At 40.9% G+C, this 27,923-nt stretch overlaps 1 protein-coding gene across 1 annotated transcript; it reads left to right on the top strand.

Moving 5' to 3' along the window:
• The first annotated feature begins 82 nt into the window (after positions 1-82).
• Positions 83-27,670, top strand: wdr19 (WD repeat domain 19). Its single transcript, XM_066720530.1, has 37 exons — positions 83-142; positions 1,726-1,817; positions 2,447-2,512; positions 3,281-3,406; positions 3,808-3,923; positions 4,232-4,347; positions 4,949-5,029; positions 5,127-5,239; positions 5,509-5,682; positions 6,140-6,210; positions 8,186-8,358; positions 8,930-9,044; positions 9,456-9,562; positions 11,318-11,440; positions 11,603-11,752; positions 11,956-12,103; positions 12,564-12,768; positions 12,927-13,086; positions 13,661-13,771; positions 14,159-14,268; positions 15,005-15,062; positions 15,370-15,516; positions 15,902-15,984; positions 18,006-18,089; positions 20,611-20,757; positions 20,847-20,971; positions 21,077-21,186; positions 21,272-21,340; positions 21,609-21,686; positions 23,905-24,001; positions 24,359-24,483; positions 25,462-25,543; positions 25,801-25,951; positions 26,310-26,433; positions 26,709-26,785; positions 26,892-27,036; positions 27,263-27,670. The coding sequence occupies exons 1-36, from the start codon at positions 137-139 to the stop codon at positions 27,004-27,006; spliced, it is 4,035 nt and encodes a 1,344-aa protein (XP_066576627.1). The 5' UTR covers positions 83-136; the 3' UTR covers positions 27,007-27,036; positions 27,263-27,670.
• The last annotated feature ends 253 nt before the right edge of the window (positions 27,671-27,923 follow it).

Here is a 27,923-nt window from a genome sequence, read left to right as displayed (position 1 = left end):
CGCGCCGCAGGTTGTCTCTTGATTGGCTGCTTCTGCGAGGTCGCTATGGGTGCTGCGGACGCGGTGCAGTGGTGCATTCTGGGAGATATACAAACTGCAATGGTGAAGCTTCTTCAACGGTTCAGAAAATAACATTATGAAGGTAAATTGTTCTTGTAGTTTGTAGTTACATTTATACGGACAGATATGTTGCACGAAGCTACGTTTTTATCTGTCAACAGAGAAGTTAAGGCAACAAAACTAGGTTAACTTTACGTCTTCATTGCAGCATTAGCTAATAAATACAAATCAAGCCGTAATTATGTTTTGACGTGTTCACTTTCAAATATTTCCGTAACACAGACCTATCCTTAGGCTGTATCATGTGGTTTTAGTTTCCCATCGCAACTCAAGTAAAAATGCAATGCGCAACAGTTGTTAATTTATTGAAAACTGGTTGCTGTTGTCCCAACATAGTTCTGATTTTGTATTTATTTCCCATCTTGTCTTCATTGTAGCGATTCGCGCCATTACATTAAATAATTGTATTATAATATGTGACAATTAGTATTACTGTCACTGAAGTATAACACTCTAAGTCGCATGATACTGTCTAATAATAACTATATCCGTTTAGTCTAAGCAGAGATCATAAAAATCCCTTCTAAAATAATGACATGACAGAAACATGAAGAAGGTGCTAATAAATATTCCCATGTTATAAACCCAGTCCTGGTCCTGGAGGACCCCCTATCCTTAATTGAACTAATAATTTCCTGAATCAGAGCATTTGAATTATTTTAAATAGTAGGATTTTTTTAGTACCGAATTGTATACATTATTTTCTATTATTATTTATTCCTTAGCAGACTCCCTTATCTAGGGCGACTTACAAAATATAAGCGCAATACAAAGTGCAAAAATACAGTGCAGTTCAAGGCATAAAACAAATTTACATATTACAGTCCAATTCAAAGCATTATACATTTTACAAATTCCAATTTACACAAGTGTATACAATATATGAGGTCTTACATTCTGGATTGTAAAAGCTGAGTGCAGACAAGATGCTGGGTCACAGTGAAGGGCCACGGGAAAGGGAGCACAGGGGAAATCAAGTAACAATACGAGTACAAGTAACGCAAGGCAAGTAGTATGATAAAACGTTGTAAAGTGGAACCTTACAGGAGAGTAAATGACAAAATTACAAGAACTGTCTGAAAAGGTGTGTCTTAAGTAAGCGCTGGAAGGAGGTCAAGGACTCTGCTGTTTTGACTTCGGTGGGCAGGTCGTTCCACCACTTAGGGTTCAGGGATGAGAAGGAGCTGCTCTGGAGGAGGGAGAGTGGAGAGGAGGCAGAGTTAGTCATCTTGCACTGCAGGAGCGCAGTGGTCTGGAGGGGATGTATGGGGAGACGAGGGACTGAAGGTAGCTTGCAGTGCAGTGTGGTCGAGACAGCAGTAGGTGAGGATCAATAAATAACTTATTAAGTAACCATCTCTTTTATTACACAATTTAAAAGGTCAAATCTTAGCAGATTGTTACTTCAATGAAGGTTCAATTAAGAAATTGAGAGCTCAATTGGAACAAAAACCAGCAGGGTAGGGGCTCCTCCAGAACCAGGGTTGGGAACCCATGGTTATGAATAATCTATTTAATTCCTGTAGTGCGGCTGTAAATAACAGTGCAATAGTATTAATATAACATGTTATAAACATATTGTGGGTTTCATATTTTCTCTCCCAGCGTGTTTTCACACTCTCGGAGAAGGCGTGGCAGGGGCTGGGCTTGCACTACAAGTGGCAGAAAACTTTGGGGAATTACCTCGCTGTTGCTGGGTATGTACGGTCATTCACTGACTAAAGGGTTTGACAAATTGCTACCAGTCTCCATGGTTGGAGTGAGATGGCAGGGGTACAAGGGAGTCTCACCTGTTGCATTTAGGCTTGTTATCCAACATTTTCTCCTGTAACACAATTATTGTGGATGATTTCACATGTGTTGTATTGCTACACTCAGAAGTGTTTTTCTTTTCTTTGCAATAAATACATACTTACATATTATTATTATTATTATTATTATTCACCCAAGTAATTTTAACCTAACATTTCATAATGGCCCTCAAAATAATACAATTAACATTTTTGATCTAAAGATGCACTTTTAGTGAATTCACCTGAAAATATGATGTTCATCACACTATCGCACAAAAACAACTATAGATCCTATAATTTGATTTATTGCAGCACCCAAATATAGAGCAATTGTAGAGCACGGTATTATGAAATTGTAACTTGAAAATCCACTTCTTCATGGAATCACCTTATTGTTTCTCACAGTTAAGAATGTATTATCTTATTTATTTACTGGATTGCAATTAATAGCACTTCACTTCTCAATTATTAAGATGCCCAGAACTGTTTATTGTGTTAAGAATAACTGTTTTGTTTTTGTTCTTGTTCTGAAGCATTGACCAAACAGTAAAAATATTTGATCGCCATGGCCAAAAGAAGAATGAAATCAACCTGCCAGGGTTAGTATTTTCCTGAAAATTATTCTCAATTTCAATGACTGTTATGAAGGTCACATAATTATTATCTTGGCATTTTTTTCAACTCATTATTTACACCTAGACTGCCATATTGTGCATCGTCATTTAGGTAAATATAAAGGTATAAAGTCTGCAGGTAGCCCATTAATATGAAATGTTGGGTGTAGAATATACAATGGCATATTTAATGTCTGAAAAATTACCATTAATTGAAAAGGCATAGATATAAATGAAATATTAATAATTTCAGGGGGGAAGCAATCTTTGATGTGAAAGCTAGACTGTTTAAATAATGAACAATACATAGACCTTCTCAGAGAGATGGCTCTACTGTCTCATATTTATACATGCCATCATTGGTATCCTAAAGATATCATATTTTACAGTAGAATCTTTCTACACTACAAAACAATGATAATGCAGCCTTTAATGTGCTATGTAGGTCTTTCTTAATTTAAAATTACTTATGGATATTGAATTTTAAATGATAAATTCAGAATGAAAATATGCTTAAATATGGAGCCATGTAGGGATTAAAAAAACAAACAAATAAAAAACATTGTCCATTCATAATCCAAGGAGCGTCTCTAACTAAATTAGTTGCTTAGTCCTTTCTGTATTGGAATTACTCTTTCCATATTTTGGTTTTATTGTGCCTCGAAAACCAAGTTATATTAACGAATATATAAATAATGATAAATCTGGGCACAAACAAGGACTGATTTTCTTTCCTCTCTGCTCATTATTTAGCAAGTGTGTGGCAATGGACTGGGATAAAGATGGAGACATCTTGGCAGTGCTTGCAGACAAATCCAGCTCTATTTACTTGTGGGACGCCAACACGAACAAGACCAGCCAGCTGGACAGTGGCATGAGGTGAAGCTCACAGCCAATGAGTAGAGCCCCACTATGGGTCAAGATTGCAAAGAAACAAAAAACATATGCTCTACTCTCAATATAGTCAAGGCACAATCAAATGTATGTTACACATAGAGCTAAAAAGTATCTTAAAATAAGTTACCACTCTCCATATTCATTACACAACGGCACACAGTGATATTCTGAGTGTCTGCAGGCCTAATTTAGTGTAAAGTACCTGTTATTATATCTGTATGATCCCCTAGGTCAAAACGGTGTTGTTTCTTTCTCATGTATATAAAAGCCTTGTCCTATAGTGAACGAGGGAAATGTAGAGTAGAGAAACGGCAATGGGGCTGTGTTCTCTGTGGATGGCTGGCTCTTGAGCTTTCACTCCTGCTGGTCTTCCATCTTTGCAGGGACCAGATGTCCTTCATTCTCTGGTCCAAAGTGGGGAGTTTACTGGCTGTGGGGACAGGGAAGGGGAACCTGCTCATCTATAACCAACAAACCTCACGCAAGATTCCAGTTCTCGGTATCCTGATTTGTTCCCTAATTCATGTTTTCTTTTTTTTTTGCGATATGCACATTGTCTTGTTATAGTGGTATGACCATTTAACGCTGATTCTTTACTTGTTAGTGACAAACATTATTTCTGCAAAAAGGATGTATGTTGCATAGTTTAGTTACAAACCCCGTATTTGCATCAGTAGAGGTATTGTTAATAGTGTTTTTTTTGTTTTTGTATTTCTGATTCATAACAGGCTAGGATGTGTCAGTTTAGTAGTGACGTCTCCAGCTGAGAGAGAACATGAGGCCGGTAAATGTTCCTTTTCTTTTCAGGGAAGCACACAAAGAGGATTACCTGTGGCTGCTGGAGCTCCCAAAACCTGCTGGCTCTGGGCAGCGAAGATAAGACTGTGACTGTCAGCAACCACGAAGGAGACACCATCAGACAGGTGCTCATCTCATTCCTTCAAATACACACTTATGAGCTCCTCTAATCCGGGACCACAGTCGAGTCTGACCTGGTGGGATTTGTCAATTTACCTGCAATTGCAGAGGAAAGTTAACCACAACGCAAATGTTGTGCTGCTTATTCCAGTACCTGCTGCATACATAAATGGTCTCATAATCCCATGGTAGAATGGCAAAATTCCAAACTCATTATAAAATCTGGTCTTCAGCTACATTTTGGAGACGGTAAGTTTCCAGTACTGCCCTCTTCAGACTGTTCAAAGTATGACTGTTGTGCCATGCTCTGGGATCCTTGCTGTTGACAAAAGGCACTACAGAAGTGTTACAGTTAGTGGTGGGACTGTGGGATTATTATTACTATGCTGAAAATTCAATACAGACAGTGACATTTTTAATTATGTGAAAGTCATTGGCGTGTGTGAAATGACTAACATTATTATTGGTACGTAAGTTTCCCAGTGATGTGTTTTAGATTATATGACAGAAGCGAGAGAAAACAAAGTAAATCTGACGAAAGAAAAATGGATGAGTGATTGTTGTTGGCGCGGTACTCAGGGCATGTCCTGTTTTTCCTGTTTCTAGACCACAGTCCGCGCGGAGCCCGGCGACATCCAATTCTCTGTGATGAAGACGGATGAGCGTGCCACCGTGGGTGAGAGCACGGTGAGGGTCTCTCCAGCTCTCGCCGAAGCACAGCACAGCGTCCATTTGTGTCTCACCCTCTTCATGACTCAAGAGTCCTGTTCTTTTCTGTTTCTAGGCCAGCGTGGTGGTTGGGAAGAAGACCTTGTTTCTCTTCAACCTCAACGATCCTGATAACCCTATTGAACTGGCCTTCCAGCAGCGCTACGGCACCATAATTGCTTATCGATGGTAATGCCTTTACGGATGTCGATCATGTCTTTATATTATTATAAGGGTACGCACAGCTGCAGCATATTGCCAAATTGCTTCAGTGAAAACATAAGGGTATAGCATAGCAGGGTGATCCATTTCTCCATTTCAGATTGTATGAGCTGCGGGCTCTTGCATAAACTACCAACCAGTGGGGTGATGCTGGGATAATAAGTGACTACTGTAAAACTTGGATATTAAGGAAGCAAGATCGAAGTTGTTTTTTTTTGTTGTTTTTCGTTTTGCAGGTATGGGGACGGGTACATTATGATTGGCTTTTCCCAGGGCTACTTTGTGGTGATTTCCACACACATCCGTGAGATTGGTCAAGAGCTCTTCCAGGCGCACAATCACAACGACAGTCTGACCAGCATCGCCATCTCCCAGTCACTCAACAAGGCCGCCTCCTGTGGAGACAGCTGGTGAGGGGTGACAGGGTTTGCTCAGCACTTGGCGTATGGGATATCTGCTACCAAGGCTGTTCACTATAATGTTATAATGCATACAACACAAGTCACAATAGAAAATACTAAAGTAATTTGTATTGTTGTTATGGCCAGCTTTTTCTATCAGAAAGTGAGATCACTGAGAAGTTCAGACAGCTGTGGATTATATTTTCAAACATAACGCACATAAGGTATTCACTTTTATTCCAAACTCATTGGCATTTAAAATAATATTGAAAATAAATGCTTAAATGATCTGTTTATGTGTCTGTAGCACAAATGTCAGACAAGCTTGGCTATCTTCAGTGTTCCCGCTTGTGGATGAGCACAGGGTTCTTTTAAGTTGACCCTGCCACCTCTTAATTAAAGAACCGCATGAAGGTTGTTCATTCAGAGTCGCTTACATACATTTCCGTATCTTTTGAACTTGCAGCATCAAAATCCACGATCTATCAGAGCTTAAGGAAATGTACGCTATCATTAACCTGGATGATGAAACCAAAGGTGGGTAATCTGATGAAAGCATGATTGGCAGGGATGGCGCTCCCGGATTTAACGGGCTCGCGGTGAGGAGCAGTTACAGAGGCCTCCCTACCTTTGATCAGACAAACAGATGACAGGCCTTTGAACAGCCTATCACATACCAGTGGAGCTGTCAGCACGGCGGAATGGGTGTTTTTAAGATACCTCTTAAGAAGTCACATAGTCTATTTCAAAATGGAGGCCTTCAGCAGTGCTTATTTCTGTATTGAGCCTCAGGACTGTTCTGTGTATCAGATGTTGTTCAAAACGACTCCCAAAGTATACAGCAAAGTCCTGCTGGATCTGGTTTTGGATATGAACACTTTTAATGCCAGGGAAAGTGGTTCCCCTAACTTCCTTGGGTGTATGAGGAAGATGCGCACACTGACTTTGAGGGTTTCTATCAAAGCAGTTAGATTTTTGATTGCCAGCATGCCAATAATCAATTATATGTTGAAGTCTTAGGCAGTATCATAACAAATTATCTTGGACTATGAATGACAGGATATTGTTTTGAGTTGTTCAAAAGGGGAGACAAGACTACACTTAGGAAAAGCATTTGGGAAGAACAGTTCAATGCTTACAGTGTAACAGAATCTGATATCTTTCTTTGTTCCCTTTTCCATTTTAGAAACCATTTGGGGGAAAAACTTAATATGGTAGAACCTCAGTTCAATTTTTGAAACCCACTTGATTTTGAGAGTCTGTCCCTCTGGTCACTGTATAGTTTTAACAGATGGCTAATAAATTTTACAGTAAGTCCTAACATTTTAAAGTGTGTTCTGTGAGGAGGGATATTAAATTGCATTTGTCACGGAGGAAGTTGGTTGTAATATTTTATTAGCTGTCGCTCAGATGTAATGGCTTTGGAGAACAAAGCCCATTCGGTGAATTTAGTTGAGGCTCCTATGTGCTTTTACTGTGTCACTTTGTAGATAACAAATTACATGCAGTAAAGAGAGGGCCTTCCCTAGACAAAGACTTCACTTTAGAAAAAACAGCCTGACAAGAATTATAGCCATGTTTTGTAGTATGCCGTGCCTTAATTTAATATCCATTGTAGTGTGCTCAACTGTTGCAGATCTTTAAAAACTTAAAAGGTTGTAAATTACCTTCCGTTTTATAATTTATTTTCAAGTGGAATAGATATACAGCCACAACAAGTGGTTATTTTTTATGTTTAAATTATTCTAATAAGAAAAATGAATTGGGTACTATAATTTATTTGAAGACATCTAGCTCAGTTAATAGTGTAAGTTAAACGGCATCATTTTTTACAGTATTTATATAGCTTTTCACACACAGATATGATTTTACTAAAACACAAGTCAGCAATCATTTGAAGATTGTTCTGTGGACACTGGGTTTGATTTTGCCCCATGGGTAAAGTGTGGCGGACGTGCCCATTCGGATTCACTGGCTCTAGAATGGGAAGGCTCTCCACAGTGGAGAATGAGGACTGTAACCTTCTTGGAATAGGATATTCTTCACAGTTGCTTTCTTCTCGGATGGAATAATATGGATATGAATATTGTTGTAGTTAATTCTCATGAATTATTATTTTTTTTGGTAGATTGCCAACACAAAACATCTAAAAACAAATAATCATGTTACCATTTGTGCTTCTGTGTTTCTTTCCTGTTACTGTTTTAATTAACTCTGTTGTATATTAATTTTAGAAATAAAATGAGACCATGCTTTTCCCCTATTGGAATGTTTCCTTTTGCTTTGATATCATATTCAAACCAAACTCTAACTCCAGAGACAATGGGGATGTTCTAATTAATATGCACACTGCATTGTGTCAGCAAAGCATGCAGAAAAATGCATTTTTAATTTTAATTGCTACCCAGGTTGATTGTTTTTAGGTTTGTATGCAGACTGTGGAATGACTGTCAATCATGTCAAACACTGGTATTTATGCAAGTTGCTGTTTTGTTGTTTTTTCCCCCACCAGGTTTGGATTACCTGTCCTGGACGGACGATGGTCAGCTGCTTGCTGTTTCCACCCAGCGGGGGACGCTCCATGTTTTTCTGACCAAGCTGCCCATCCTGGGAGACACCTGTGGGACAAGGTTGGCCTATCTCACCTCCTTACTGGAGGTCACTGTGGCCAATCACGTGGAAGGGGTAAGAGCAATGTGCCGTGTCAGCTATGAGACACACCCCTCTGCCACCAGTGGGCCTTCCAGACTTATTTAAGGGCACTGTCTTGGGTAGACACAGGAGAACTTTGCTGCTGTCTTCTTATCTCCAGCATTGACAGAGCAGGTCTCATAGTCTGCACGTCTCCCTCTAGAATAAGGCTCGACGTGCTGATGCTTTAAGGCAATTTGTCTGTGTGGTTGAGTTACAATGTAGTGTTTTGCTCTTTTCAGAGACCTTGGGGTTATGGATTTTAGTGTCTAGTGACAAGATTGATGGTTATTACCCAAGCGGTAAATACTTTCCAGCTGACCTTGTATGAAATCGGTAAGGAAGAGGGGAGACGAGAGTGGCAGCTTCGGTGGGAGTGGATCCAAAAAATGTCTACACCATCTTTGTCCAATAACAAAGAAAGTTATTTACTTCGGTACAGTGCCTGTTCTGAAAACCCATGAAGGCACTTAAAACATTTTGTCTCTGGGTTCTGTGTTGCTCACACTCTGATCCAAAGTGTGAAGCAGTATTTCCTCTCTCTGCCTTTTCTCCCTGGCTTCAGGAGCCGGCCATCGCCGTATCAGTGGAGGTGGAGCCTAACTTTATTGCTGTGGGCCCTTATCACATCGCTGTGGGAATGAACAACCGTGCCTGGTTTTATATTCTTGGAGAAAAAGGTAATTAAAGTGTTTTAGAAGAAAGCTGCTTTTCAGTTCAGTCACTATGTCTTCAATGAAGTTCCTGAAGTTCTAAAATTCTCTTCACACGCCTAAGTTACGACCTCTCAAAGCCTGCACTCAAGCATCAGTTTGGGTTGTGTAAATTACCTATACTGATCAACATATTGTTTTCTTTCCTTCAGCTGCCCTGAGAGACAGTTCAGGGACACAGAGTTTTTACACACTGCTCCTTGCTATTGTTGAGCACAAAGTTATATTTATTACTAGTGATCGTAATATGAGAGCATGTTAGACGTAATTATTCTTAAAAGATTGTGTATATAACATGGAGCTGTACAGAATCTTGAGACCTTTGCTGTTCATGGCATTATAGAACTGTACCTCTCATAAAATGTGTTTTGCCTACAGGGGTAGAAAAACGTAAAGATACGGAGTATCTCGGGACAGTAGTCAGCATGTATCTCAACTCTGATTACGCTGCAGCGCTTTTTGAGGGGAAGGTACAACTGCATATGGTAAGAATGCATTCTGAGTGTTGTCTCTAATCTATGGAAACTTAAGCATGACCTCTCTCCAGATCTGCAGCCAATATTATTTTTCTCTTGCACAAGAAAAGTTCACAAAGGACTTGCTTTAAACAGGTGGTAGCAGTGACAGGATGAAAGCATGCAGTTTTTAGGAGGGAAAAGTAAGAAGAAATAATCTGTAAATAAATCACAGAACTGCTATACAGTTCAGTGTAATGTCTGAAAGCTGTCAATAAACCGATTAACCAGCCAGACATATCACAGATTCAATTCAATTGAATCCCTGTCAGTATTGTAGACTTTCACAAACAACTACCACAATCACGTACTGGGATTTATCTCAACTCGGTAGGTCTGACAGGATCATCAAGCCACTGAGGTCAGTGCACACATCCTCAAAGTTTGTTCAATGTTCTCTCTTAAAAGAGTGCTGTGTGGAAGTCAGTCTGAGGGTCTAAGGGTCACCTATTTCCAGAGTGAAGGGGTACAACAGCCTTTGACATATCATTGCCTAAGATTTATATTACACAAACCAGGAAAAAACATATAGTGAAACAAATTGTAAGATTCAAAATTACTTCCATTTTGATGTCAGTTTTAATGCTGTAAAATACTTCCTGATTCAATGCATTATTACAACCCTTCTTCCATAAATAATGTATTTAATATTATGTGCGTTATATTTTCAGTACAATAAGTCACTCAGAGTATTTGTATAACTTTAATTTATTCTGCAGTAAATGTTTCAAGGCTAACTTTCTCTCATTCTGTTGATCACCTCCACTTTGGAGGTTGAAAATAAATGTATTGAAGAGGACAGTACAGGCCAGTGGTACATCTCTGCCACAAACATGATCTATTAGACTTTAGAGCTATTCGTAAGGTCAGAGAATGACTCAAATACATTAACACAGTGACACAATACATTTGTAAAGCCCAAATGCTTCAGGCATGTTTAATAAGAATGTGATAAAAAAGATGCATTATGTTCCTTAACTATTCTTTTCGGTCCTTTTAAGCATTGTATCGCACTGCTGGGACTTAGATATTCCTATCTTGTATTAATTATTGCAGTAACTTAGCTTTGAAATTCTGTGATATATTAAGAGATCCATCTCTAGAGGATGAGGAATTCAAATTGTACCTAAATCCCAGTTCAGTGCTACATAAATTTTCTGCTTTAATGTGCTTAGCAATGAAAGCGTGTTAAAAATATGGATTTTGATCAAAAGCAACTGTAGTATTTGAGCCAAGAAACGCAATGTAGCAAAACAATACTGATGCTTTTATTAAATATACATTTACATAAGAATTTACTTTCAAAGCTCACGTGTGAGTGTGCGTATATATATATATATATATATATATATATATATATATATATTATATAGCCTAACGGTGGAACCACAAACAAATAATCCAGACATATCTTGGTAGTAAATAAGTAAGATAGTTCTGTATACTCCCCTGTTCATGTTCTCTTCAGTATGCTTTTAATCTTGTGTATCTAGTCTCATGGCACACATAAACAGATACCCCGTATGTATAGTAATGAGGAAAGTGTAATAAATTGTAAGAGTAGAAAGACCCTGTTACTCCCCAGTGTTAGGATGCTAGTGCAGTAGGGATTCCAGATCTTGTTTGTTAAGAAGTGGTGACGTGCCTGAGAAAGCAGGGTACAGACGGCAGGGCTGCAGTGTTCCTCTGAGGGAGTTGCGCTCTGTTGACTGCAGTGTGTTTCAGATAGAGAGCGAGGACCAGGAGACGCAGGAGGACAGACAGACGCGCCTCTTCCCAGGACGAGATGACAAGTGCCGCATCCTGTCTCACGCCCTGACAGCAGACTTCCTCTTTTACGGAACAGATGTAAGTCCTGCACTCGGTCACCTCTGTCACTTACTATTCAAGTGTGGTAAAGTGCAATGAAAGTTTACTTTTGCAAACATTCAAAGGGGTTGCTTCTATCAAGATCTTTTCAGTGCTCTTAAAGATAAAAACATGTAGTAAAACTGCTTTGTTTCCCCACAGACTGGTGCCATTAACTGTTTTTACATAGAAGACTGGCAGTATGTCAACGAGTATCGGCACACAGTGGGAGTTAGGAAGATTTTCCCAGACCCCAATGGAACCAGGCTGGTTTTCATCGATGACAAGAGTGATGGCTTTGTCTTCTGCGCAGTAAGATACCTCCGTCTTTTTTCGTTGATTTAATTTTTTGTAGACTAAATGTTTTATTGCAATTGCAAAAATACAAAGAAAAAGTAAACTTCTGACTCTTCTTTACATTGTTCATTCTGTTGAGGAACTCCTTTTAAGTCCCTGGATAGAAGGAAAGCTGTTTAGTTTTTAATCTAATTGTTCACTGTCGTCTCTTATCTTAGGTGAATGATACCGTGTTTGAAATCCCCAATTTCTCACCCACCATCAAAGGAGTTCTGTGGGAAAACTGGCCCATGGACAAAGGTGTATTTATTGCCTATGATGATGATAAGGTGTACACATATGTCTTCCACAAGGACACAATCCAAGGTAGTGTATACAGTGACTGTGATGATGTTACTGAAGGAAAAATGTGCTTTACACACACATCAAGGTTATGTTTTGAATTTCCAATATTTCATAAAATGTTGATTTCCAAATAGTTTTGCTACTTTTGAAACTAATAGGAACATCATCTGTCATGCTTTGGTGAGGCAGAGATGGTGCAAGCTGTCTGACTGGTTTTAAAATGGAAAATCCCGATCCCAGTAGAAAATAAATTAATGGTTCCACATGCGGTATATAAAATCTATTACATTCTTTTTTTGTACTCTAAAGCAGTGACCATGACAGTGTTGCTCGCAAAAGATGATCACCAATAACTGACTGCAAACTAAGAAACTGAATAAAGACACACAAGAGGGATGTAGAGTTCTCCTTTAAAAGCCCAAATAAATTTGACTGCCAGGCTCTATACCTGTTTTAGGATTTCCTGTGTCTTTATCTGCAGGTTCTAAAGTGATCCTCGCTGGAGGCACCAAGCTGCCATATTCCCACAAGCCCCTGCTGCTGTACAATGGAGAGCTTACCTGCCAAACACAGAGTGGCAAAACCAACAGCATCACCCTGAGCACGCATATGTTCCTGGAGAGTCCCCAGGGTGGCACTACCAGTGACCTTGGCCGCTCCCTCACACAGGCCCTCATGCTCAAGAGGTAAGCCAGCCTCCTGAACTCCGCACTGCTCACTGTGCCTGCCTGGCAGCTTCATATCCTTTTGCTGAGAAGCATGTCAGAGCAGCCTACATCGGTAAATGTCCTTCCTCCTGGACGGCTGCATGGCTGTGTACATCGTGGTGTGTCTCTCTCCGCAGGTTCACGGAGGCCTGGGAGCTGTGTAGAGTCCTGCAGGAGCCCTCAGCCTGGACGGAGCTGGGCAGAGCCTGTCTGCACCACATGGAGGTGGAGCTGGCCATCCGAGTGTACCGCATGACCAAGAACGTGGGCATGGTCATGTCTCTGGAGGAGGTGAAGGTACGCATCATCTTTTACTCAGCTACATGGAGCGGGGGGGTGGTTGAAAAGGATCTTTAATGCATTGCTGGTGCACCTGTTTTCAGTCCCCTGCTGAGGTTACTCAAACAGTCCTCCCAAATGCTCTCTTTCTTATTTATCTAGGTTTTTAAAGGTAACATATGATGTGACAATCCAACAAATCAGGCATATTGTCATCACGTTTTTTAATGGTAGAGAATGCTAAGCACGTGTGTTATCACCAAATTAACATTGTCCATCCATTGCCTTCTGTGTATCTGTTAATGCAGCCTGGATTTAAACCACAAGGCTCCAGGCCATAGGGGACTTTCTGCCCTCTACGAACAAAGGCCGTTACTTGACCAGCCACTCGGCAGACCCACAAACATCTTTACCCTTTACCGCACTTTTTAAACTTGAGCCCAAAACTGAATGCTGGACTATAGCACCTTTCTCTAGACAGCCAGCCTGCTGTTTTTCCATTAACTTGCCTATACAGATTAAACCATTGCCTTTATCGTGCCACGTGTCCTGTATGTAAGTTTTCTCATGTGCTGCTCTTTGTCCTTCCCAGGGGATTGAAGATCAGAACCTCCTTGCAGGACATCTCGCCATGTTCACCAGTGACTTCAATCAGGCCCAGGATCTGTACCTGTCTTCTTCTTGCCCAATAGCCGCACTGGAGGTACACCCTGGTGAATCTGTACCTGACTATTTACTGTTGTTTTTTACAGTGACAGTTAACTTTATTCCCCCATAATAATTTTATACTGTACAACAGGTCCGTTCAGTTTAATATACACATAAAAGTGCACATCAAAGGCTCACAGAGGAAACAGACTACACTTGATTTAGAATCCACTACCTGTCTTATCAATATCCAGCCACATGTGGTTAATTCAGATGCCTTGAAGAGATCAATGCATCCATATCCCTTTGATAAGATTGGAAATGTCATGGACATGTCTGTTTGTTCTGCGTTGCATAATTTTTACTTCTATAACAAATACATTCATGAATAAATCAATATTTGGAACGGTGTAATCTAATGAATCCGTGGTTGTTGTTGCAGATGAGGAGAGATCTGCAGCACTGGGACAGTGCTCTCCAGCTGGCAAAACGCCTGGCTCCTTCCCAGATCCCGTTCATATCCAAGGAGTACGCCGTCCATCTCGAGTTTGTGTATGTAGTCATCTCAGGCCTCTGCTCTCCCTACCTCTCTGCTGCTCCTCCAGGCAGAGTGTATGGTGGGGTTTTTTGTCATTGCTGTTGCATATGCCCAGCGATGGACTGGCATCCCATCCTGGGTGTATCCCTGCCTTGCGCCCTATGCCTGCCAGGATCGGCTCTGGCTTCCCCGTGTCCCTCACCAGGATAAGCGGTTCCAAAGATGGATGGATGGATGTTGCATATGAACAGAGGGAGTTTAGAAAACTTTCTCAGCAATATCTGTCTATTAATTCATTATGCAAAGTGCCCACAACAGTGTATCAAGAATAGGACTAGTTGTGCTCTTGAGAGTAATTAAGCTCTGAGGTCAGTTCATGAGGTGTGAAAATAATCTACTTTCAAATACAAACTCCACAACCTTCCAGAGGTGTGTGTAATATCCGAGACTCAGCTGACTTCGCCTTCCATTGATCTGGTTAGAAATGGGAATCCAAGCTCAACCTTCGTCGTGGGGGAAATTACTTTACAATGACCCTCCTGTAGCGAGTGAAGAACTATCAGGAAAATGATAAATATCTAATGCATTAACCCACTGTCCCACAGAAAGAAAAGCACATTCCTTCAGCTTTTGCTGAAATACTTAATTATGTACAGAATCAAACATTAAGACTTTTTTTTTTCCCCCATAAAACAATAATACATAATGCATCCCTCTCTTGTATTTTATTTGTTTTATTTGTGTTTTCAGTGGTGACTATGTGAACGCGCTGGCTCATTATGAAAAGGGAATAACCGGTGATAATAAGGTAAGAGGTCTTACTGCACACAGAGAATGTGCAGCTTGAAATTAAAATCCCTGTTGATTACCAACCATGAATTAGAAAAGTAACATCTTGGATGTGCGGTTCATGTTCTCTGTGAATTTTAAGGCATTTATTTACAAAGGCCGTTAGATATATTATTGAAGGCGTATTCATATTTTATATTTGCCTTTTTGTGCTTCCTTTCAGTCACGATTCACAGTAGTCTTGTGTTGCCTTGCAGTGGCATTGTCTTGATGTATGAGGAAGGTGGAGCTGTACTGTTGTTACATAAATGGGGGGGGTCTTTCAGCACCAGGACCATGATGAAGCCTGCCTGGCTGGGGTGGCCCGCATGTCTATCAGAATGGGGGATATCCGCCGAGGGGCCAACCAGGCCATCAAGCACCCCAACAGACAGCTAAAGAAAGACTGCGGGGCCATTCTGGAGAGCATGAAGGTACAGACTGGGACCAGGCGAAGCTTGTGATGTGCTGGCTACTGAAAATCTTTTTCAATTGTCTTAAAACTAGCAACAGAGTATTTGTCTAGTAACTAGCCTCTTTCATGAAACGGAATCATAAGTTCATTATATATCACTGTGTTGTGATATCCCCCTTGATACCTTTTAAATGGGCAGCAGTGTTGGGTAGTGGTGAGGGCTCTAGACTCCTGAGCAGAGGATTGTGGTTTCAATCTCAGGTGGGGGACACTGCTTTTGTACCCTTGAGCAAGGTAATGTACCTAGATTGCCCCAGTAAAAAAACAGCTGTATAAATGGGTAATTGTATGTAAATTTAATGTGTAAGTTGTGAGTCGCTGACCCGTTCCCCTTGTTCTTCCAGCAATATTCAGAAGCTGCTCAGCTGTATGAGAAGGGGCAGTACTACGACAAAGCCGCATCCGTTTACATCCGCTGTAAGAACTGGTAAGATTACTGGGGCCCATGGATCTCTATGATAATCTAACATAGTGTGTGTAGTACATATTATTCTGGATGCTTGGGAGAAGCTAACTAAAAGTGATTAATTGGACTCAGAGATTAATTGAGATGTGTTCAGTGAGCAATTACCCAAGTGATAAAAGTTCGTAATTTGTAATAATTATTGTTGTAAGAAATGATCTGTGACAAGCAAGCTCATAAGACACTGGATATGATACTGCAGGGACTTTCAGGGTCTCTGTGCTAATTCGTCATTGCTACAATCAAATATTATAAGTGTTATTTATAGCCGTGGTTCTAGGATTACATTACCAGGCTTACACTGATATGTTTTATACAGCCCAGTATCAAATTACTTCTTATGATGTATTATTTAAACATCAGTTTGCATGCATTCCCAGCAAGTTACAGATGAATAGCTGTTTGTGCTTCTGAGGAGGAAATAAACACAAATGTCAATATTACAAATCCAGATATTTAAAAATGTGTCTTTAAAGGTAGAACTTTTTCAGCCATTAAGGGATAGTCCCACCATTTATAAAATCAAGCTTTTATGCGTCTTAATGTGTTGTTATATGTACACCAATCAGCCATAACATTATGACCACCTGCCTAATATTGTGTAGGTCCCCCTTTTGCCGCCAAAACAGCCCTGACCCGTCGAGGCATGGACTCCACTAGACCTCTGAAGGTGTGCTGTGGTATCTGGCACCAAGACGTTAGTTAGCAGCCCCTTACGCAACAAACTGTCATGCACTGTGTGTTCTGACACCTTTCTATCAGAACCAGCATTAACTTTTTCAGCAATTTGAGCTACAGTAGCTCGTCTGTTGGATCGGACCACACGGGCCAGCCTTCGCTCCCCATGTGCATCAATGAGACTTGGCCGCCCATGACCCTGTCGCTGGTTCACCTCTTTTCCTTTCTTGGACCACTTTTGATAGGTACTGACCCCTGCAGACCGGGAACACCCCACAAGAGCTGCAGTTTTGGAGATACTCTGACCCAGTCGTCTAGCCATCACAATTTGGCCCTTGTCAAAGTCGCTCAGATCCTTACGCTGCCCATTTTTCCTGCTTCTAACACATCAACTTTGAGGAGAAAATGTTCACTTGCTGCCTAATATATCCCACCCACTGACAGGTGCCATGATAACGAGATTATCAGTGTTGTTCACTTCACCTGTCAGTGGTCATAATGTTATGGCTAATTGGTGTATAAGTAAGATACTACTCTTCCAGATTAAGTCTATCATATAAGCAACTTTTAAAAATGTAAAATTGACCAAATAATGGTGGATGTCAAGCCTCAGCATTTTCGCTCTCAGTTTGTCTGGATGTGTCGAGTCAAACAACCTGGATAGCGGAAAAATTACAATGAAGTCAATCCAGTGTTAGCGTTTCATGGTTTTACTCCTTGATAGTAATGATAGTTTCCATATACAACATGCAGTGCTACTGTGCCCATGGCTGCAGGAAAAACAGCGAAGACGGTGTTATTCTGTGTTACCTCCAACAAAACAGGAGATTAAACCACAGGGGAGATTGCAAGTAAGCAATCCCACATTCAAAAAAAGAAAGATAAAAAGGCAATCTGCAGCAATCACTTTGATCACCTACAGTGGTGTGTATGGGTTGGCTAATGCACAGTACTATGTGTCACAGTGTGTAGGATAGACTCCTTCTGGAAGACTGGTATGCATCTTATTTATACACTATAAAAACGCCTAAAGATGCATAAAACCGTGATATTATAAATGGTGGCTCAATCCCTTTAAGCAGACTGAAACACCGGAGACTGCTGCTTCTTCCTGCTAAAAAACACTACATCACAACGCTAACCATTCCCTGATAGCATTACTGTTGTGTAACTAAGGTTAAAATTGCATTAAAAAATCATACATTTATTTCTGTAACATACAAAAGGTCTAAAATAGTAAGTCTTTATCCGTCTTCTTAATCACACTAATGGCTGTGTGTCTGTTACCTGTATCTTTTGTGTCTTAGGGCAAAAGTGGGGGAACTCCTGCCTCACGTGACCTCCCCCAAGATCCACCTACAGTACGCAAAGGCTAAGGAGGCTGATGGCAGGTTTGTCACAAATACACATTCAGTTTCCACTTCCACACTGAAACATTCGGGCAGTGCCTTCGCAGCTACAGCACTACATCCTGTGTGTGCCTCTTGTCCTACACATACTTTAGACGAAAGTGTTTGTATTAACATTGAATTACCTTTACCAATCTACTGAAAAAGCTAGTGGTGAAGGATACATTTATTATCAGGACAGCCTTCCCAGAGACAGATGGCCATGTTGATTAAATATCATTAGAAAGGAAAGCTTGGAAGCTCAACCGGAGCAGAAATTGGTTATGTTAATCGATGCAAAGCAAATGAGTTTAACATTACGGTAAGCCACAACATCTATAGAATTTTGTTTACAAATATTTTTGTCAGTACGTACTGAAATTAGATAAAAGCAAAAGTGGTGCAAAGCAAATCATTATATTTGTGTAGACTGGGGTATCAGGGAGCTGCATTCATGTATTGGAATTTCTTTGCATCACTGCAATTATCTCTTATTTTGCTTACTTATATCTAAAAAAAAAAAACGATTATAAAATTGTCTATATATGTTTTTATTTTATTTTTACATTTTTCTATAATTTATAAGTAATTGCAACGACAATATAATTATAGTTTAACCTTAGCAGATGCATAAGTATAATCAAACTATGTGACATATGTAAGTACCAGTTCAATAATGGGTGTGTGACCAGTATTTTCAGAATTTCATAATAAGTTTTAATAATTTAGCTGAATGGCACATACATAAACACTGGATTTCTATTACTATGCATGTCACATTTAGCATCAAAATTGTAACCATGCAAAACTTAATTGTACATGTAACTGGAAATGAAAATATAAATGTAATGTACCCCATTTGTGCAGTGTTTTCAGAGAACAGCGAGTTCAGAGAAACGCAGAACGATACAGTGTTAACAGTCTTCTGAAAGATGTGGTTAGCCGGAAGGCAGGTTGTGTAATCAAAAACATAGTACTATTAGTGTCCTGCCTTCTGTCCTGACTGTGCATCGTGACTGTAACTGTCTCGGGCGCTCTATTCGAGGACAGGAATGGCTTTGTTAGGTTCTGGAGTCTCTGTCTTGACTTGTTGAAGATGAAGAATCTCTGGCCAGCCAGTGATCCGCACAGGTTTATTTCATTTTGCTCCCAATGAAAAGTGAAAGGCAATTGTGATCTCCGGCTCAAAGCAATCACACATCTCAGCTTTTTTCTTTCTTTTCACCTCCATCCAGAAGTTTGGAATTGACCCTCATCTGCGTGAGGTCATTCGGCGCTAGTTAGCCATTAAACAGAAGCTCACAATGGATGAAAGCATGACCCTGCTCCCTACAGCTCTGAGCGTCTGCACCTTCAATGACAAACCCTCTTTCTTACTTATTTATTGTTTTGCTCTGAATCCTGATAAATACTCTTGCATTAACCCCTCGGTCAGCAGTTCAGCTTTTGCAGGAGAAACTCATTAGGACTGAATTCACTTGCAATAAGATAATTAATTTTCTTCAGTGTGCAGCTGACAGGAGAGAAAAAAAAAGCTTGCCCCCTTTTTTCTCTGCCAGTTATAGCAAGGTGAGGGTATTCTCTCATTGCTTTTTGTTGTTGTTGTCTTGTGTATAGCCGGATAAAAGTAGCCGTGAAAAGAGCTGAGAAGAAGTTGGGTTCAGCATAATGTCATTGACCCCAGTGTAACGACTGGGGCTCTTTCACACTAAAGTGTGCGTCAGCAGCCAGTGATAGGGGAATGACATTTGCAGGACTTTCTAGCAAGAGCAAGTGGTGGGAAATCAATGCAGTGACATGCTGCAGACTTTTTAAATTGGGGTGTAATATTCTTATTAATGCTTAACTTAAAGCTTTTAATTGGCCATTGTCGCCATTTGTTTTTTTTCAATTTCAATTAATTATTATTGAGGGATACTGTGTGTAGATGATGTTGGTTAATCGTATTTTAATTTGAAGACTTTCTTTTCTTTCGCTGGGATGTGTTTAACCACATAAAACTCAAACTCAAGACACTTCCCTAGCCACAAGAAATGTATAAGCCACACAAACAAAGCATGATCGTCTGAGCAGAGCAAAACAATAAAAGTAAAATCAGATTCAAACCCGTGATCCGCTCCCCACTCTTATTCTGTGGAGCATATGATTGCTTTCCCTGAGACCAAATTGTTGGAGCTGTAACTTCCTGTTTGAGAGATTTCTCTTTGCTGTTACAATGTTTCAGTGATAGCGTTCTTCACTTTATTGAACAATGCTGTGCATCTAGGATAATGGTTTCAGTTCATAATTATTTGAGATAAGTAATTTATGGTGTTCTGGTCAAATAGTAAGTAATGCCCACAAAGCCCTACAGCTATCTCAAAGTGTTTCATATTACTGCATAAAATACTTGTGGAGGGAAAATAAACAACAGTATCTGCTCTAACACAGATGAATGCAGATTTGTCAGCGCCTCTTGAGAATCACTCGGTTTCACAAGCATGCTTTCTTTACTCATCATTGTTAACGTGAATGTCTTGGCCAGATACAAGGAGGCTGCCATGGCTTACGAGAACGCAAAGGACTGGGACAATGTCATCCGCATTCAGCTGGACAACCTCAACAACCCAGAAGAAGCTGTGCGTGTTGTCAGGGAGACACAGTCCATCGACGGGGCCAAGATGGTGGCCAGGTAACCCTCTTTAAGCCACAATGACTGTTCAAGCCTTTCTTAGAATCTGATATTGTCCAGCCTGAAACACTCTCCACCATTTGCTACAGATTTTTCCTGCGGTTGAATGACTACGGTTCGGCGATCCAGTTTCTGGTCATGTCCAAGTGCAATGACGAGGCTTTCCAGCTGGCCCAGCAGCACAGTCAGATGGAGGTGTATGCGGATATCATTGGTGAGACTTTCCATTCTCAACATTAAGCCCAGGAGTGTCTCACGTGTGTGATCTGTATTCAGTTCTCAACAGCACATGCTCAGCAACACTTCTGCTGTGTTCCAGGGTCGGATGCCACCATGGAAGACTATCAGAGCATTGCCTTATACTTTGAAGGGGAAAAAAAGCACCTGCAAGCTGGGAAATTTTTCCAGTTGTGTGGGCAGCATTCCAGAGTGAGTGGAAATAGAAGAATTCCCAGGAATGTACTGTGCACCTTTTTATTAAACACATTTAAATCGTTCCTCTTTTTCATTGCAGGCCCTGAAACACTTCCTGAGATGTCCCAATACAGACGACAACCTGGCGATCGAAATGGCCATAGAAACTGTAAGGAGCCCTCACGCTTGAGGCTGTTTTGGCATGGGGAGGAACCCAATCATATTTACCCACAAGGCTGTGCGTTTAGACTTGCACAGATTCACTCTGCCACTCTTACACTACTCTTTTCGGGGTACCATTAAAAAATGAATAGAAACGCAGTATGGCAGTCCTTTTGAAGTCAGGTAATTCCAGAGCTCAGTATTGAGACGGACCAAAATAAGAAGCAGCTGTACATGATGTGTTGATGATGATGTTGACTGTTCTCTTTACTCAGGTTGGACAAGCCAAGGATGAAGCTCTCACCAATCAGCTGATTGATTACCTGATGGGGGAGAGTGACGGGATGCCCAAGGTATGCTCCACACCCTCTGTGACGTGAGCTTGTGCTTCTTCCTTGTGTAGCCCTGTAACTGAGCGAGATTAAAGCAGATTCACTACCTCGTAATGATGTCCATTCCCTACAAGACCTGCTGTAAGCTCTGTAGCCTTACTGGTGTTAAATGCCAGTGCATGATGCCCTTTGGGATCTGGTTTATGCTGTCACTGTGTCCTGTCCAAGCAGACTTTCACAGCTCAATTCCCCCCTAACCCTAAGCTGCTTTTGTTGGGTATGCAGACTCATTTAATTATTTTGAAGATTTTGCTTATCACCTGTCTTATGTTCCTCATATTAAAATCGCTTCAAAAGATGTATTAATGTATAACGGCAAAGAACTCAATCGCCAATCTAAACCTGCAGCAGAGAGGGATTAAATGGGTGGTAAATGCCCGCAACTCAGAAGTGCGAAAGCAGCGAGTGCCAACTGCTGTAGCTCAAAATGGGCTGAGTGCCATGAATGCTGGGTAGACTGTAGTAAATAACAAGATACTTGGTACATACTATTACAGTTCACCCCATTGTCTGCAAATGAGGTCTTACAGAAGTGTCATCAGCTTGTCATCAGGAGCCCTGAGACTGTGTGGTCCGGGAGTGTGTTATGCGCTGCGCTTTGAGAAGACTCCTCAGCTGTTAAAAGAAATACCACACTACTTCATGTTGTACTTGCTGAATTCTTCAAATGCCTCTTGGTTGAATTCGCTTTCTCTGAAGAGTGATTGAGCACTTCTGATTCCTGCGATCCACTAAAGACATACCTGCAGTCCCCAATGCATCACGTAGTTCTGTTGATAAAGGATAAAGACCCATTTGCTTTGAAACCATGTTTTGTTTCTGTTCTGTTGCTGTCTTCATGAACTTGACTTTGTTTTATTTGTTTCTCTTGGTGCTTATCATCTACCTTTCACTGTGGTGTGTCCCTAGTCTCTCTCTGTGAGTAGCTGCATCATAAGCATAATTTGGTTGTCTTTCTGTGGGTTTGCGCTCATCTAGCAGTGACTATTAGCAAAGAACCGAACATCCTTCAGTTGTAAGCAAAGTGCCTCGACCTGATAAACAGGGTATTTGTATAGCCTTCTGAAAAAATGTGTCTGAGTGTTTGTGTTTTAATCTCTAATGCATGAAATATATTACTGCTTCCTGTTTTTTTTTCTGACAATATGCAATATAGTTGATAATTACCCAATTCAAGCAATTTGCAACAGACTGATGGACTTATTAAACTCTGCATCAGGAACAATGTCGCCATCCCTTCCCCCTTCCATGAAGCAGATTTAATCCTGGAAGTCGTGTAGACCTCCCATTGATCTGACTGTATAACAGTCCCTTCAATTAATATTTAAAGAAGGTTTGACTCTGCTCATAAAATATCAGCAGGCTTCTTTCCTTCTCATTCAGTGCTTTGTAAATCTCACAGGGTTAAATCCTACTATCCAGGGTATTATAGTGCAGTGTTAGGGTTCGAAATGGCCGCCTTTATGAACTCTGATGTGCCACTTGCATGACCTTATCTGGGTTCCTGTGTGCTCAGGAATGGATCAGTTACGCGTAGGGTATAGTAAACAAGGCGACTCTTGGTACATAATGTGGCAGCAAAGCCCTGTTGCCATACAAGTACCTACTAGACTGGACAATACCAGTGGGAGCTGTGTGTCTACGTCACATCTCTCGTCCCAGACTGCCCTCTGCTCAGCCATCTGTTGTCCATGTGGGGTTGCGCTGCCCAGTCAGGTTAAGTAGCAGCTGAGGATGCCATATCAAGCTGAAACATAGCCTCTAAATCTAGAGTTGGGGCTAGGCTTTGTGTGCCTTATGGAGTTGTCATTGTCTAAAGTGCTTAACCCTCAACAGCCCAGTGTGATGTATATATTTCAAAACATTTAACCGGTAAAACAAAAATACATAAACCCAATTGACCAGATCTCTATAACTGCCCTAAAAGTCACACTGGGCTCCCAAGGGTTAAACGAAACCTCCCCTGCATTAGATTAGACCAGTAGACCAAGTAAGAGTGAAAGAGTCAGCACCGGGTGACTGTACTTTTCACACTATCGTTTACTGTAATTGTTTTGTGATTTTTCTTCTAGGCTTTTAAAGTTGTTGAATCGCTTACCAATGGTAAATGTTCACCTGTTTCTTAGACCAAAACGTACATCTTATTTTGACGTAATACGTATCATTAACCTATTTTCAGGATGCCAAGTATCTATTCCGCTTGTACATGGCGCTGAAGCAGTACAGGGAAGCTGCCCGGACTGCGATCATAATCGCCAGAGAGGAGCAGTCTGCAGGTACAGTGTGTTTCATTAGTGTTTATATTCAACAGCTCCTTAAATCTAAATCTGTTATTTAAAACCATTGGAAATTAATTAAAATGGGTATCAGTTTTAAATTCTTGGAGGGGAAAAAAATATGATAGAAGTCAACATTTTGCCTATTGAAACGATTACATTAATCTAAAAGAAACTTATCAACCTAAATTATCAGTTAAGTCGAGCTTTTACACTATGAAATCATACATTTTTCCTTTATCTCTATTCTTGCAACTTCCTAATGGTTATTAGATATGTGAATCCTAGCTATTGCACATGTTTTTCCCTGTTGTACACTATTGCACATGCTCAGTGCCTTCACGTCTCACGCTGCAGGGAACTACAGAAACGCCCACGACGTTCTCTTCAGCATGTACACCGAACTGCAGACACAGAAGATCAAAATCCCCTCTGAGATGGCCACCAACCTCATGATCCTGCACAGCTATATACTGGTCAAGGTATGAGGCTCTCTTAGTGTGTGATTTATATCAGAGCTCTTTGTTGAATGTGCATTGCAAACATTCTGCCCACTCATCCTTTTAGAAGGATGTCTTTCGTTGACAAATATGTAATTTGTCTTGGAAATGTTTCACTGCAGGCACTACCATTACATGTAATACATCACAGAAAAATAGTTAAGGTTTTCTATTCTGCTAATTTTTTTCATATACTGTGTTCAAATGTTTATCCCCAGTAAGAAATAAAGGCTAAAACAAGACTGTAAGCTTGCCTTTGTTGTTTTTTTGTAGGATATTTTAGTATGCCTCACATTTTATCAGTTCAACCCCCCCATGAATTTGAGCTGTTGGGTTTGTTTAGTGTGAACCCTGACGGATACTGAAGATGACCCGGCTGTTGGAATAATCAGTGTTCTGCCACCGTGTTGCTGTTTAAATCTATACTTTTCCCTGTTAATATTTCTTGAACATCTTTGGTCATTTCCCTACAGAGTTTAATTTTATGGACTCTTTATCTTGGCAGGAGACGGTTCTTGCTGATAGTCTTGTGTTTGCAATTCTCCTGCACAGCAATTTCCACAAGGAAAATGAGCCCCCCCCTCTCTTTGGAATGAACACCATCATGCTACACAGTGACAAATAGGCCCAGCAGGCTTTAAATTACAAACTTTACCTGAATCAGAAAACTCCCCCTCCCAACTGATAGTCTTTTAAATCAGAGCCTTAGACTCCATCTTTCACTTCCACATTTCAGCCTAAACAGATAAGTCAAAGTGTGTTTCGGTCACAGTGATTTAAACCTCCTTTAATTCACCTGCAGTGATGTTTTCAAAATTACATCAAGGTTTGAATATAGTAAGTACACAATCGAACTCAGTCCTGACTCAACAAAACAAGCAGTTCAGGCCAGTGTTTACGACTGCAGTGATGGCTGCCCTGCACCTCGGCACACCATACCAACTGTTCCCTCTTTCCCAGATACACGTCAAGAGGGGGGACCACCTGAAGGGGGCGCGAATGCTCATCCGAGTCTCAAACAACATCAGCAAGTTCCCCTCTCGTGAGTGTTGTCTCGAGGTCTGATCGCTTCACTGTAAATGTGGAATTGTGAGGACGCCTTCATCCAGGGCGACTCGCGTGTGTAAAGAAACAGTTTGACAAACACAATTTCACCTTTTCTGCTATAATAGGAAAAGAAAATGTATATTTCATCAGTTATCTGGCATTTATTCCACAGCATAGGCTGAAACCATGTCATACACCTCTGTGTCTGCCCAGCTGTGTCAGTAGCCCATATTGTTGTTTTTTTGCTGTCAGACATCGTGCCCATCCTGACCTCCGCCGTGATCGAGTGCCACCGAGCCGGGCTGAAGAACTCTTCCTTCAGCTTCGCGGCTCTGCTCATGAGGCCAGAGTACAGAAACAAGATTGACGGGAAGTACAAGAAGAAGATCGAAGCCATGGTTCGGTAAGGAGGGGTTTATCAACCGCTTTCAAACTATGATGGAGAATTGTTATAACCGAGGAATGAGGACACTGCGATGAGGGTCTCTTCACTGGTTCCCTGGTAGCTCCAATCCGTGTAGCTTATAGCATTCACCAACAGGTAGAATGAATGGTTTTCTTACATTTTCTGACCCTAATGGCTTGCAGGCTGTTGCAGGGGGACACAAGATATCCCACTGCCATGTCAATGAGTAGAGCGAGGACAGGCAGCTACTGGGAGGCATGGAATTGGAGTAGTAATGGTTCCAGATGAAAAGGAAGGACTCTGGGTTCTTCCAGGGAACCGTTCTCCTGTGTCACAGTGTTGCGTTCCCCCACAGGCGCCCCGACACCTCGGAGCTGGAGGAGGAGACGTCACCCTGCCCGTACTGCGGCTTTCAGCTCCCCGAGTGTGAGCTGCTGTGCCCCGGCTGCAAGAACAACATGCCTTACTGCATCGCCACAGTGAGTGCACAAACCAGTCACACTGCCCACAGCAGACGGCACCCTGCTCAATACTCCATTCATCCACGGTCAGGCTGGACTGTCTACTATAGCATTTCAATTGGGTTTTGGGATGCATGGATTTTTTTATAGGCTTACTGGGTTATGCAGTAATACAGTCAGTAAACCAGTGGTATATTATCTAGTATCTCTTAGACTTCAACACTGTTTTTTTAAATCCGATTTAAAAAAGAGATTGAAAGTGCCGAGTCTCAGCAGTGCTGTGCTGTCCACAGGGCCGCCACATGGTGAAGGAGGACTGGACCGTGTGCCCCCACTGTGACTTTCCTGCGCTGCACTCGGAGTTTCTGGTGTAAGTACTCAGTACTCAATGTGTCAGAGACAGAAGCCCTGCCTTTGTAATATTATACTCAAGTTGATTAATGTGTGTACTGTAAATGTCTTTTTGCACTGGTTAGTTTACTGGAGACAGAGTCCGCATGCCCCATGTGCTCGGAGAGCCTCAACGCCAGTCACCTTAAGAAGATCACAGACTGTGCCAACTACCTGCAACCCGACCAAGTGGAGCAGTGACCTGCATTTGCTTGAACAGGCAGTCAGGAGGTACGGCCGCCTAGCTAGACATATTACACGGGTCATGTGAAGACATACAACACAATGGCCACAACAGGAGTGGGGTGACTTGCACTAAATCAATACATTTTGCACTTCTCAAGTCAATGAGCACCTGAATGCATCTGTTACGAACGCTGAGGACTTTTTTAAATGCTCAGAATACATTCAAATAAATGTAGAAAGCTACTTCACTGGAACACGTCTTTTCTTACAGATCCAGGTTTCAACAACGAAAACCTTGTTCCACAATTCAGACTTTAATACGGATGGTTCAAATCTTTTGAGTCTGAAGAGGTCCTTCTGTTCAAGATGTCTTTAGAGTTGACCATACAAGTAGACCCACCTTGACAAGAGTCAATTTCAATTCTATTCAACTTTCATCCAGATAAGTATATTTATGTAAATAGACATAGATCATGAACTGATTTTGTATTTAATATTGTAATTTCTCGTCTTTATATATATATATATATATATATATATATATATATGTATGTGTAGGAGTCTTTTTCAGAACAGGTTACACATTTTGAATGTTTAGTAATAAATATTTTTCAGGCATTTCATATACAATCTTTTTTCCATTCAAGTCAAATTTAGGAAATAAAAGTTATTCAATTGAGTTACTCTACAGTTTTTGACCCATAACTTGTGTATTCATTGTTACAAATACAGAGATGGTTTCACACACACTGGACAAGACCCACGGGGCTCAGACTTCACTTTCACCCTACGCTTAGCCTGAAGTTGGCTCTCGGCAGTAATTTACTAGATATTAAAGATAGTAACCTATTTGAATCATCTGCAGTTTCTTCACTGATTTAAAAGTTTGGTTTTTGAGGTTACATGAATGACCTCAGTGGTATTGTAGGCTT

The sequence above is a fragment of the Amia ocellicauda genome, chromosome 13 (genome assembly GCF_036373705.1).
Source record: "Amia ocellicauda isolate fAmiCal2 chromosome 13, fAmiCal2.hap1, whole genome shotgun sequence".
Classification (NCBI taxonomy): Eukaryota; Metazoa; Chordata; class Actinopteri; order Amiiformes; family Amiidae; genus Amia; species Amia ocellicauda.
This window is presented reverse-complemented; position numbering and strand designations above follow the sequence as displayed.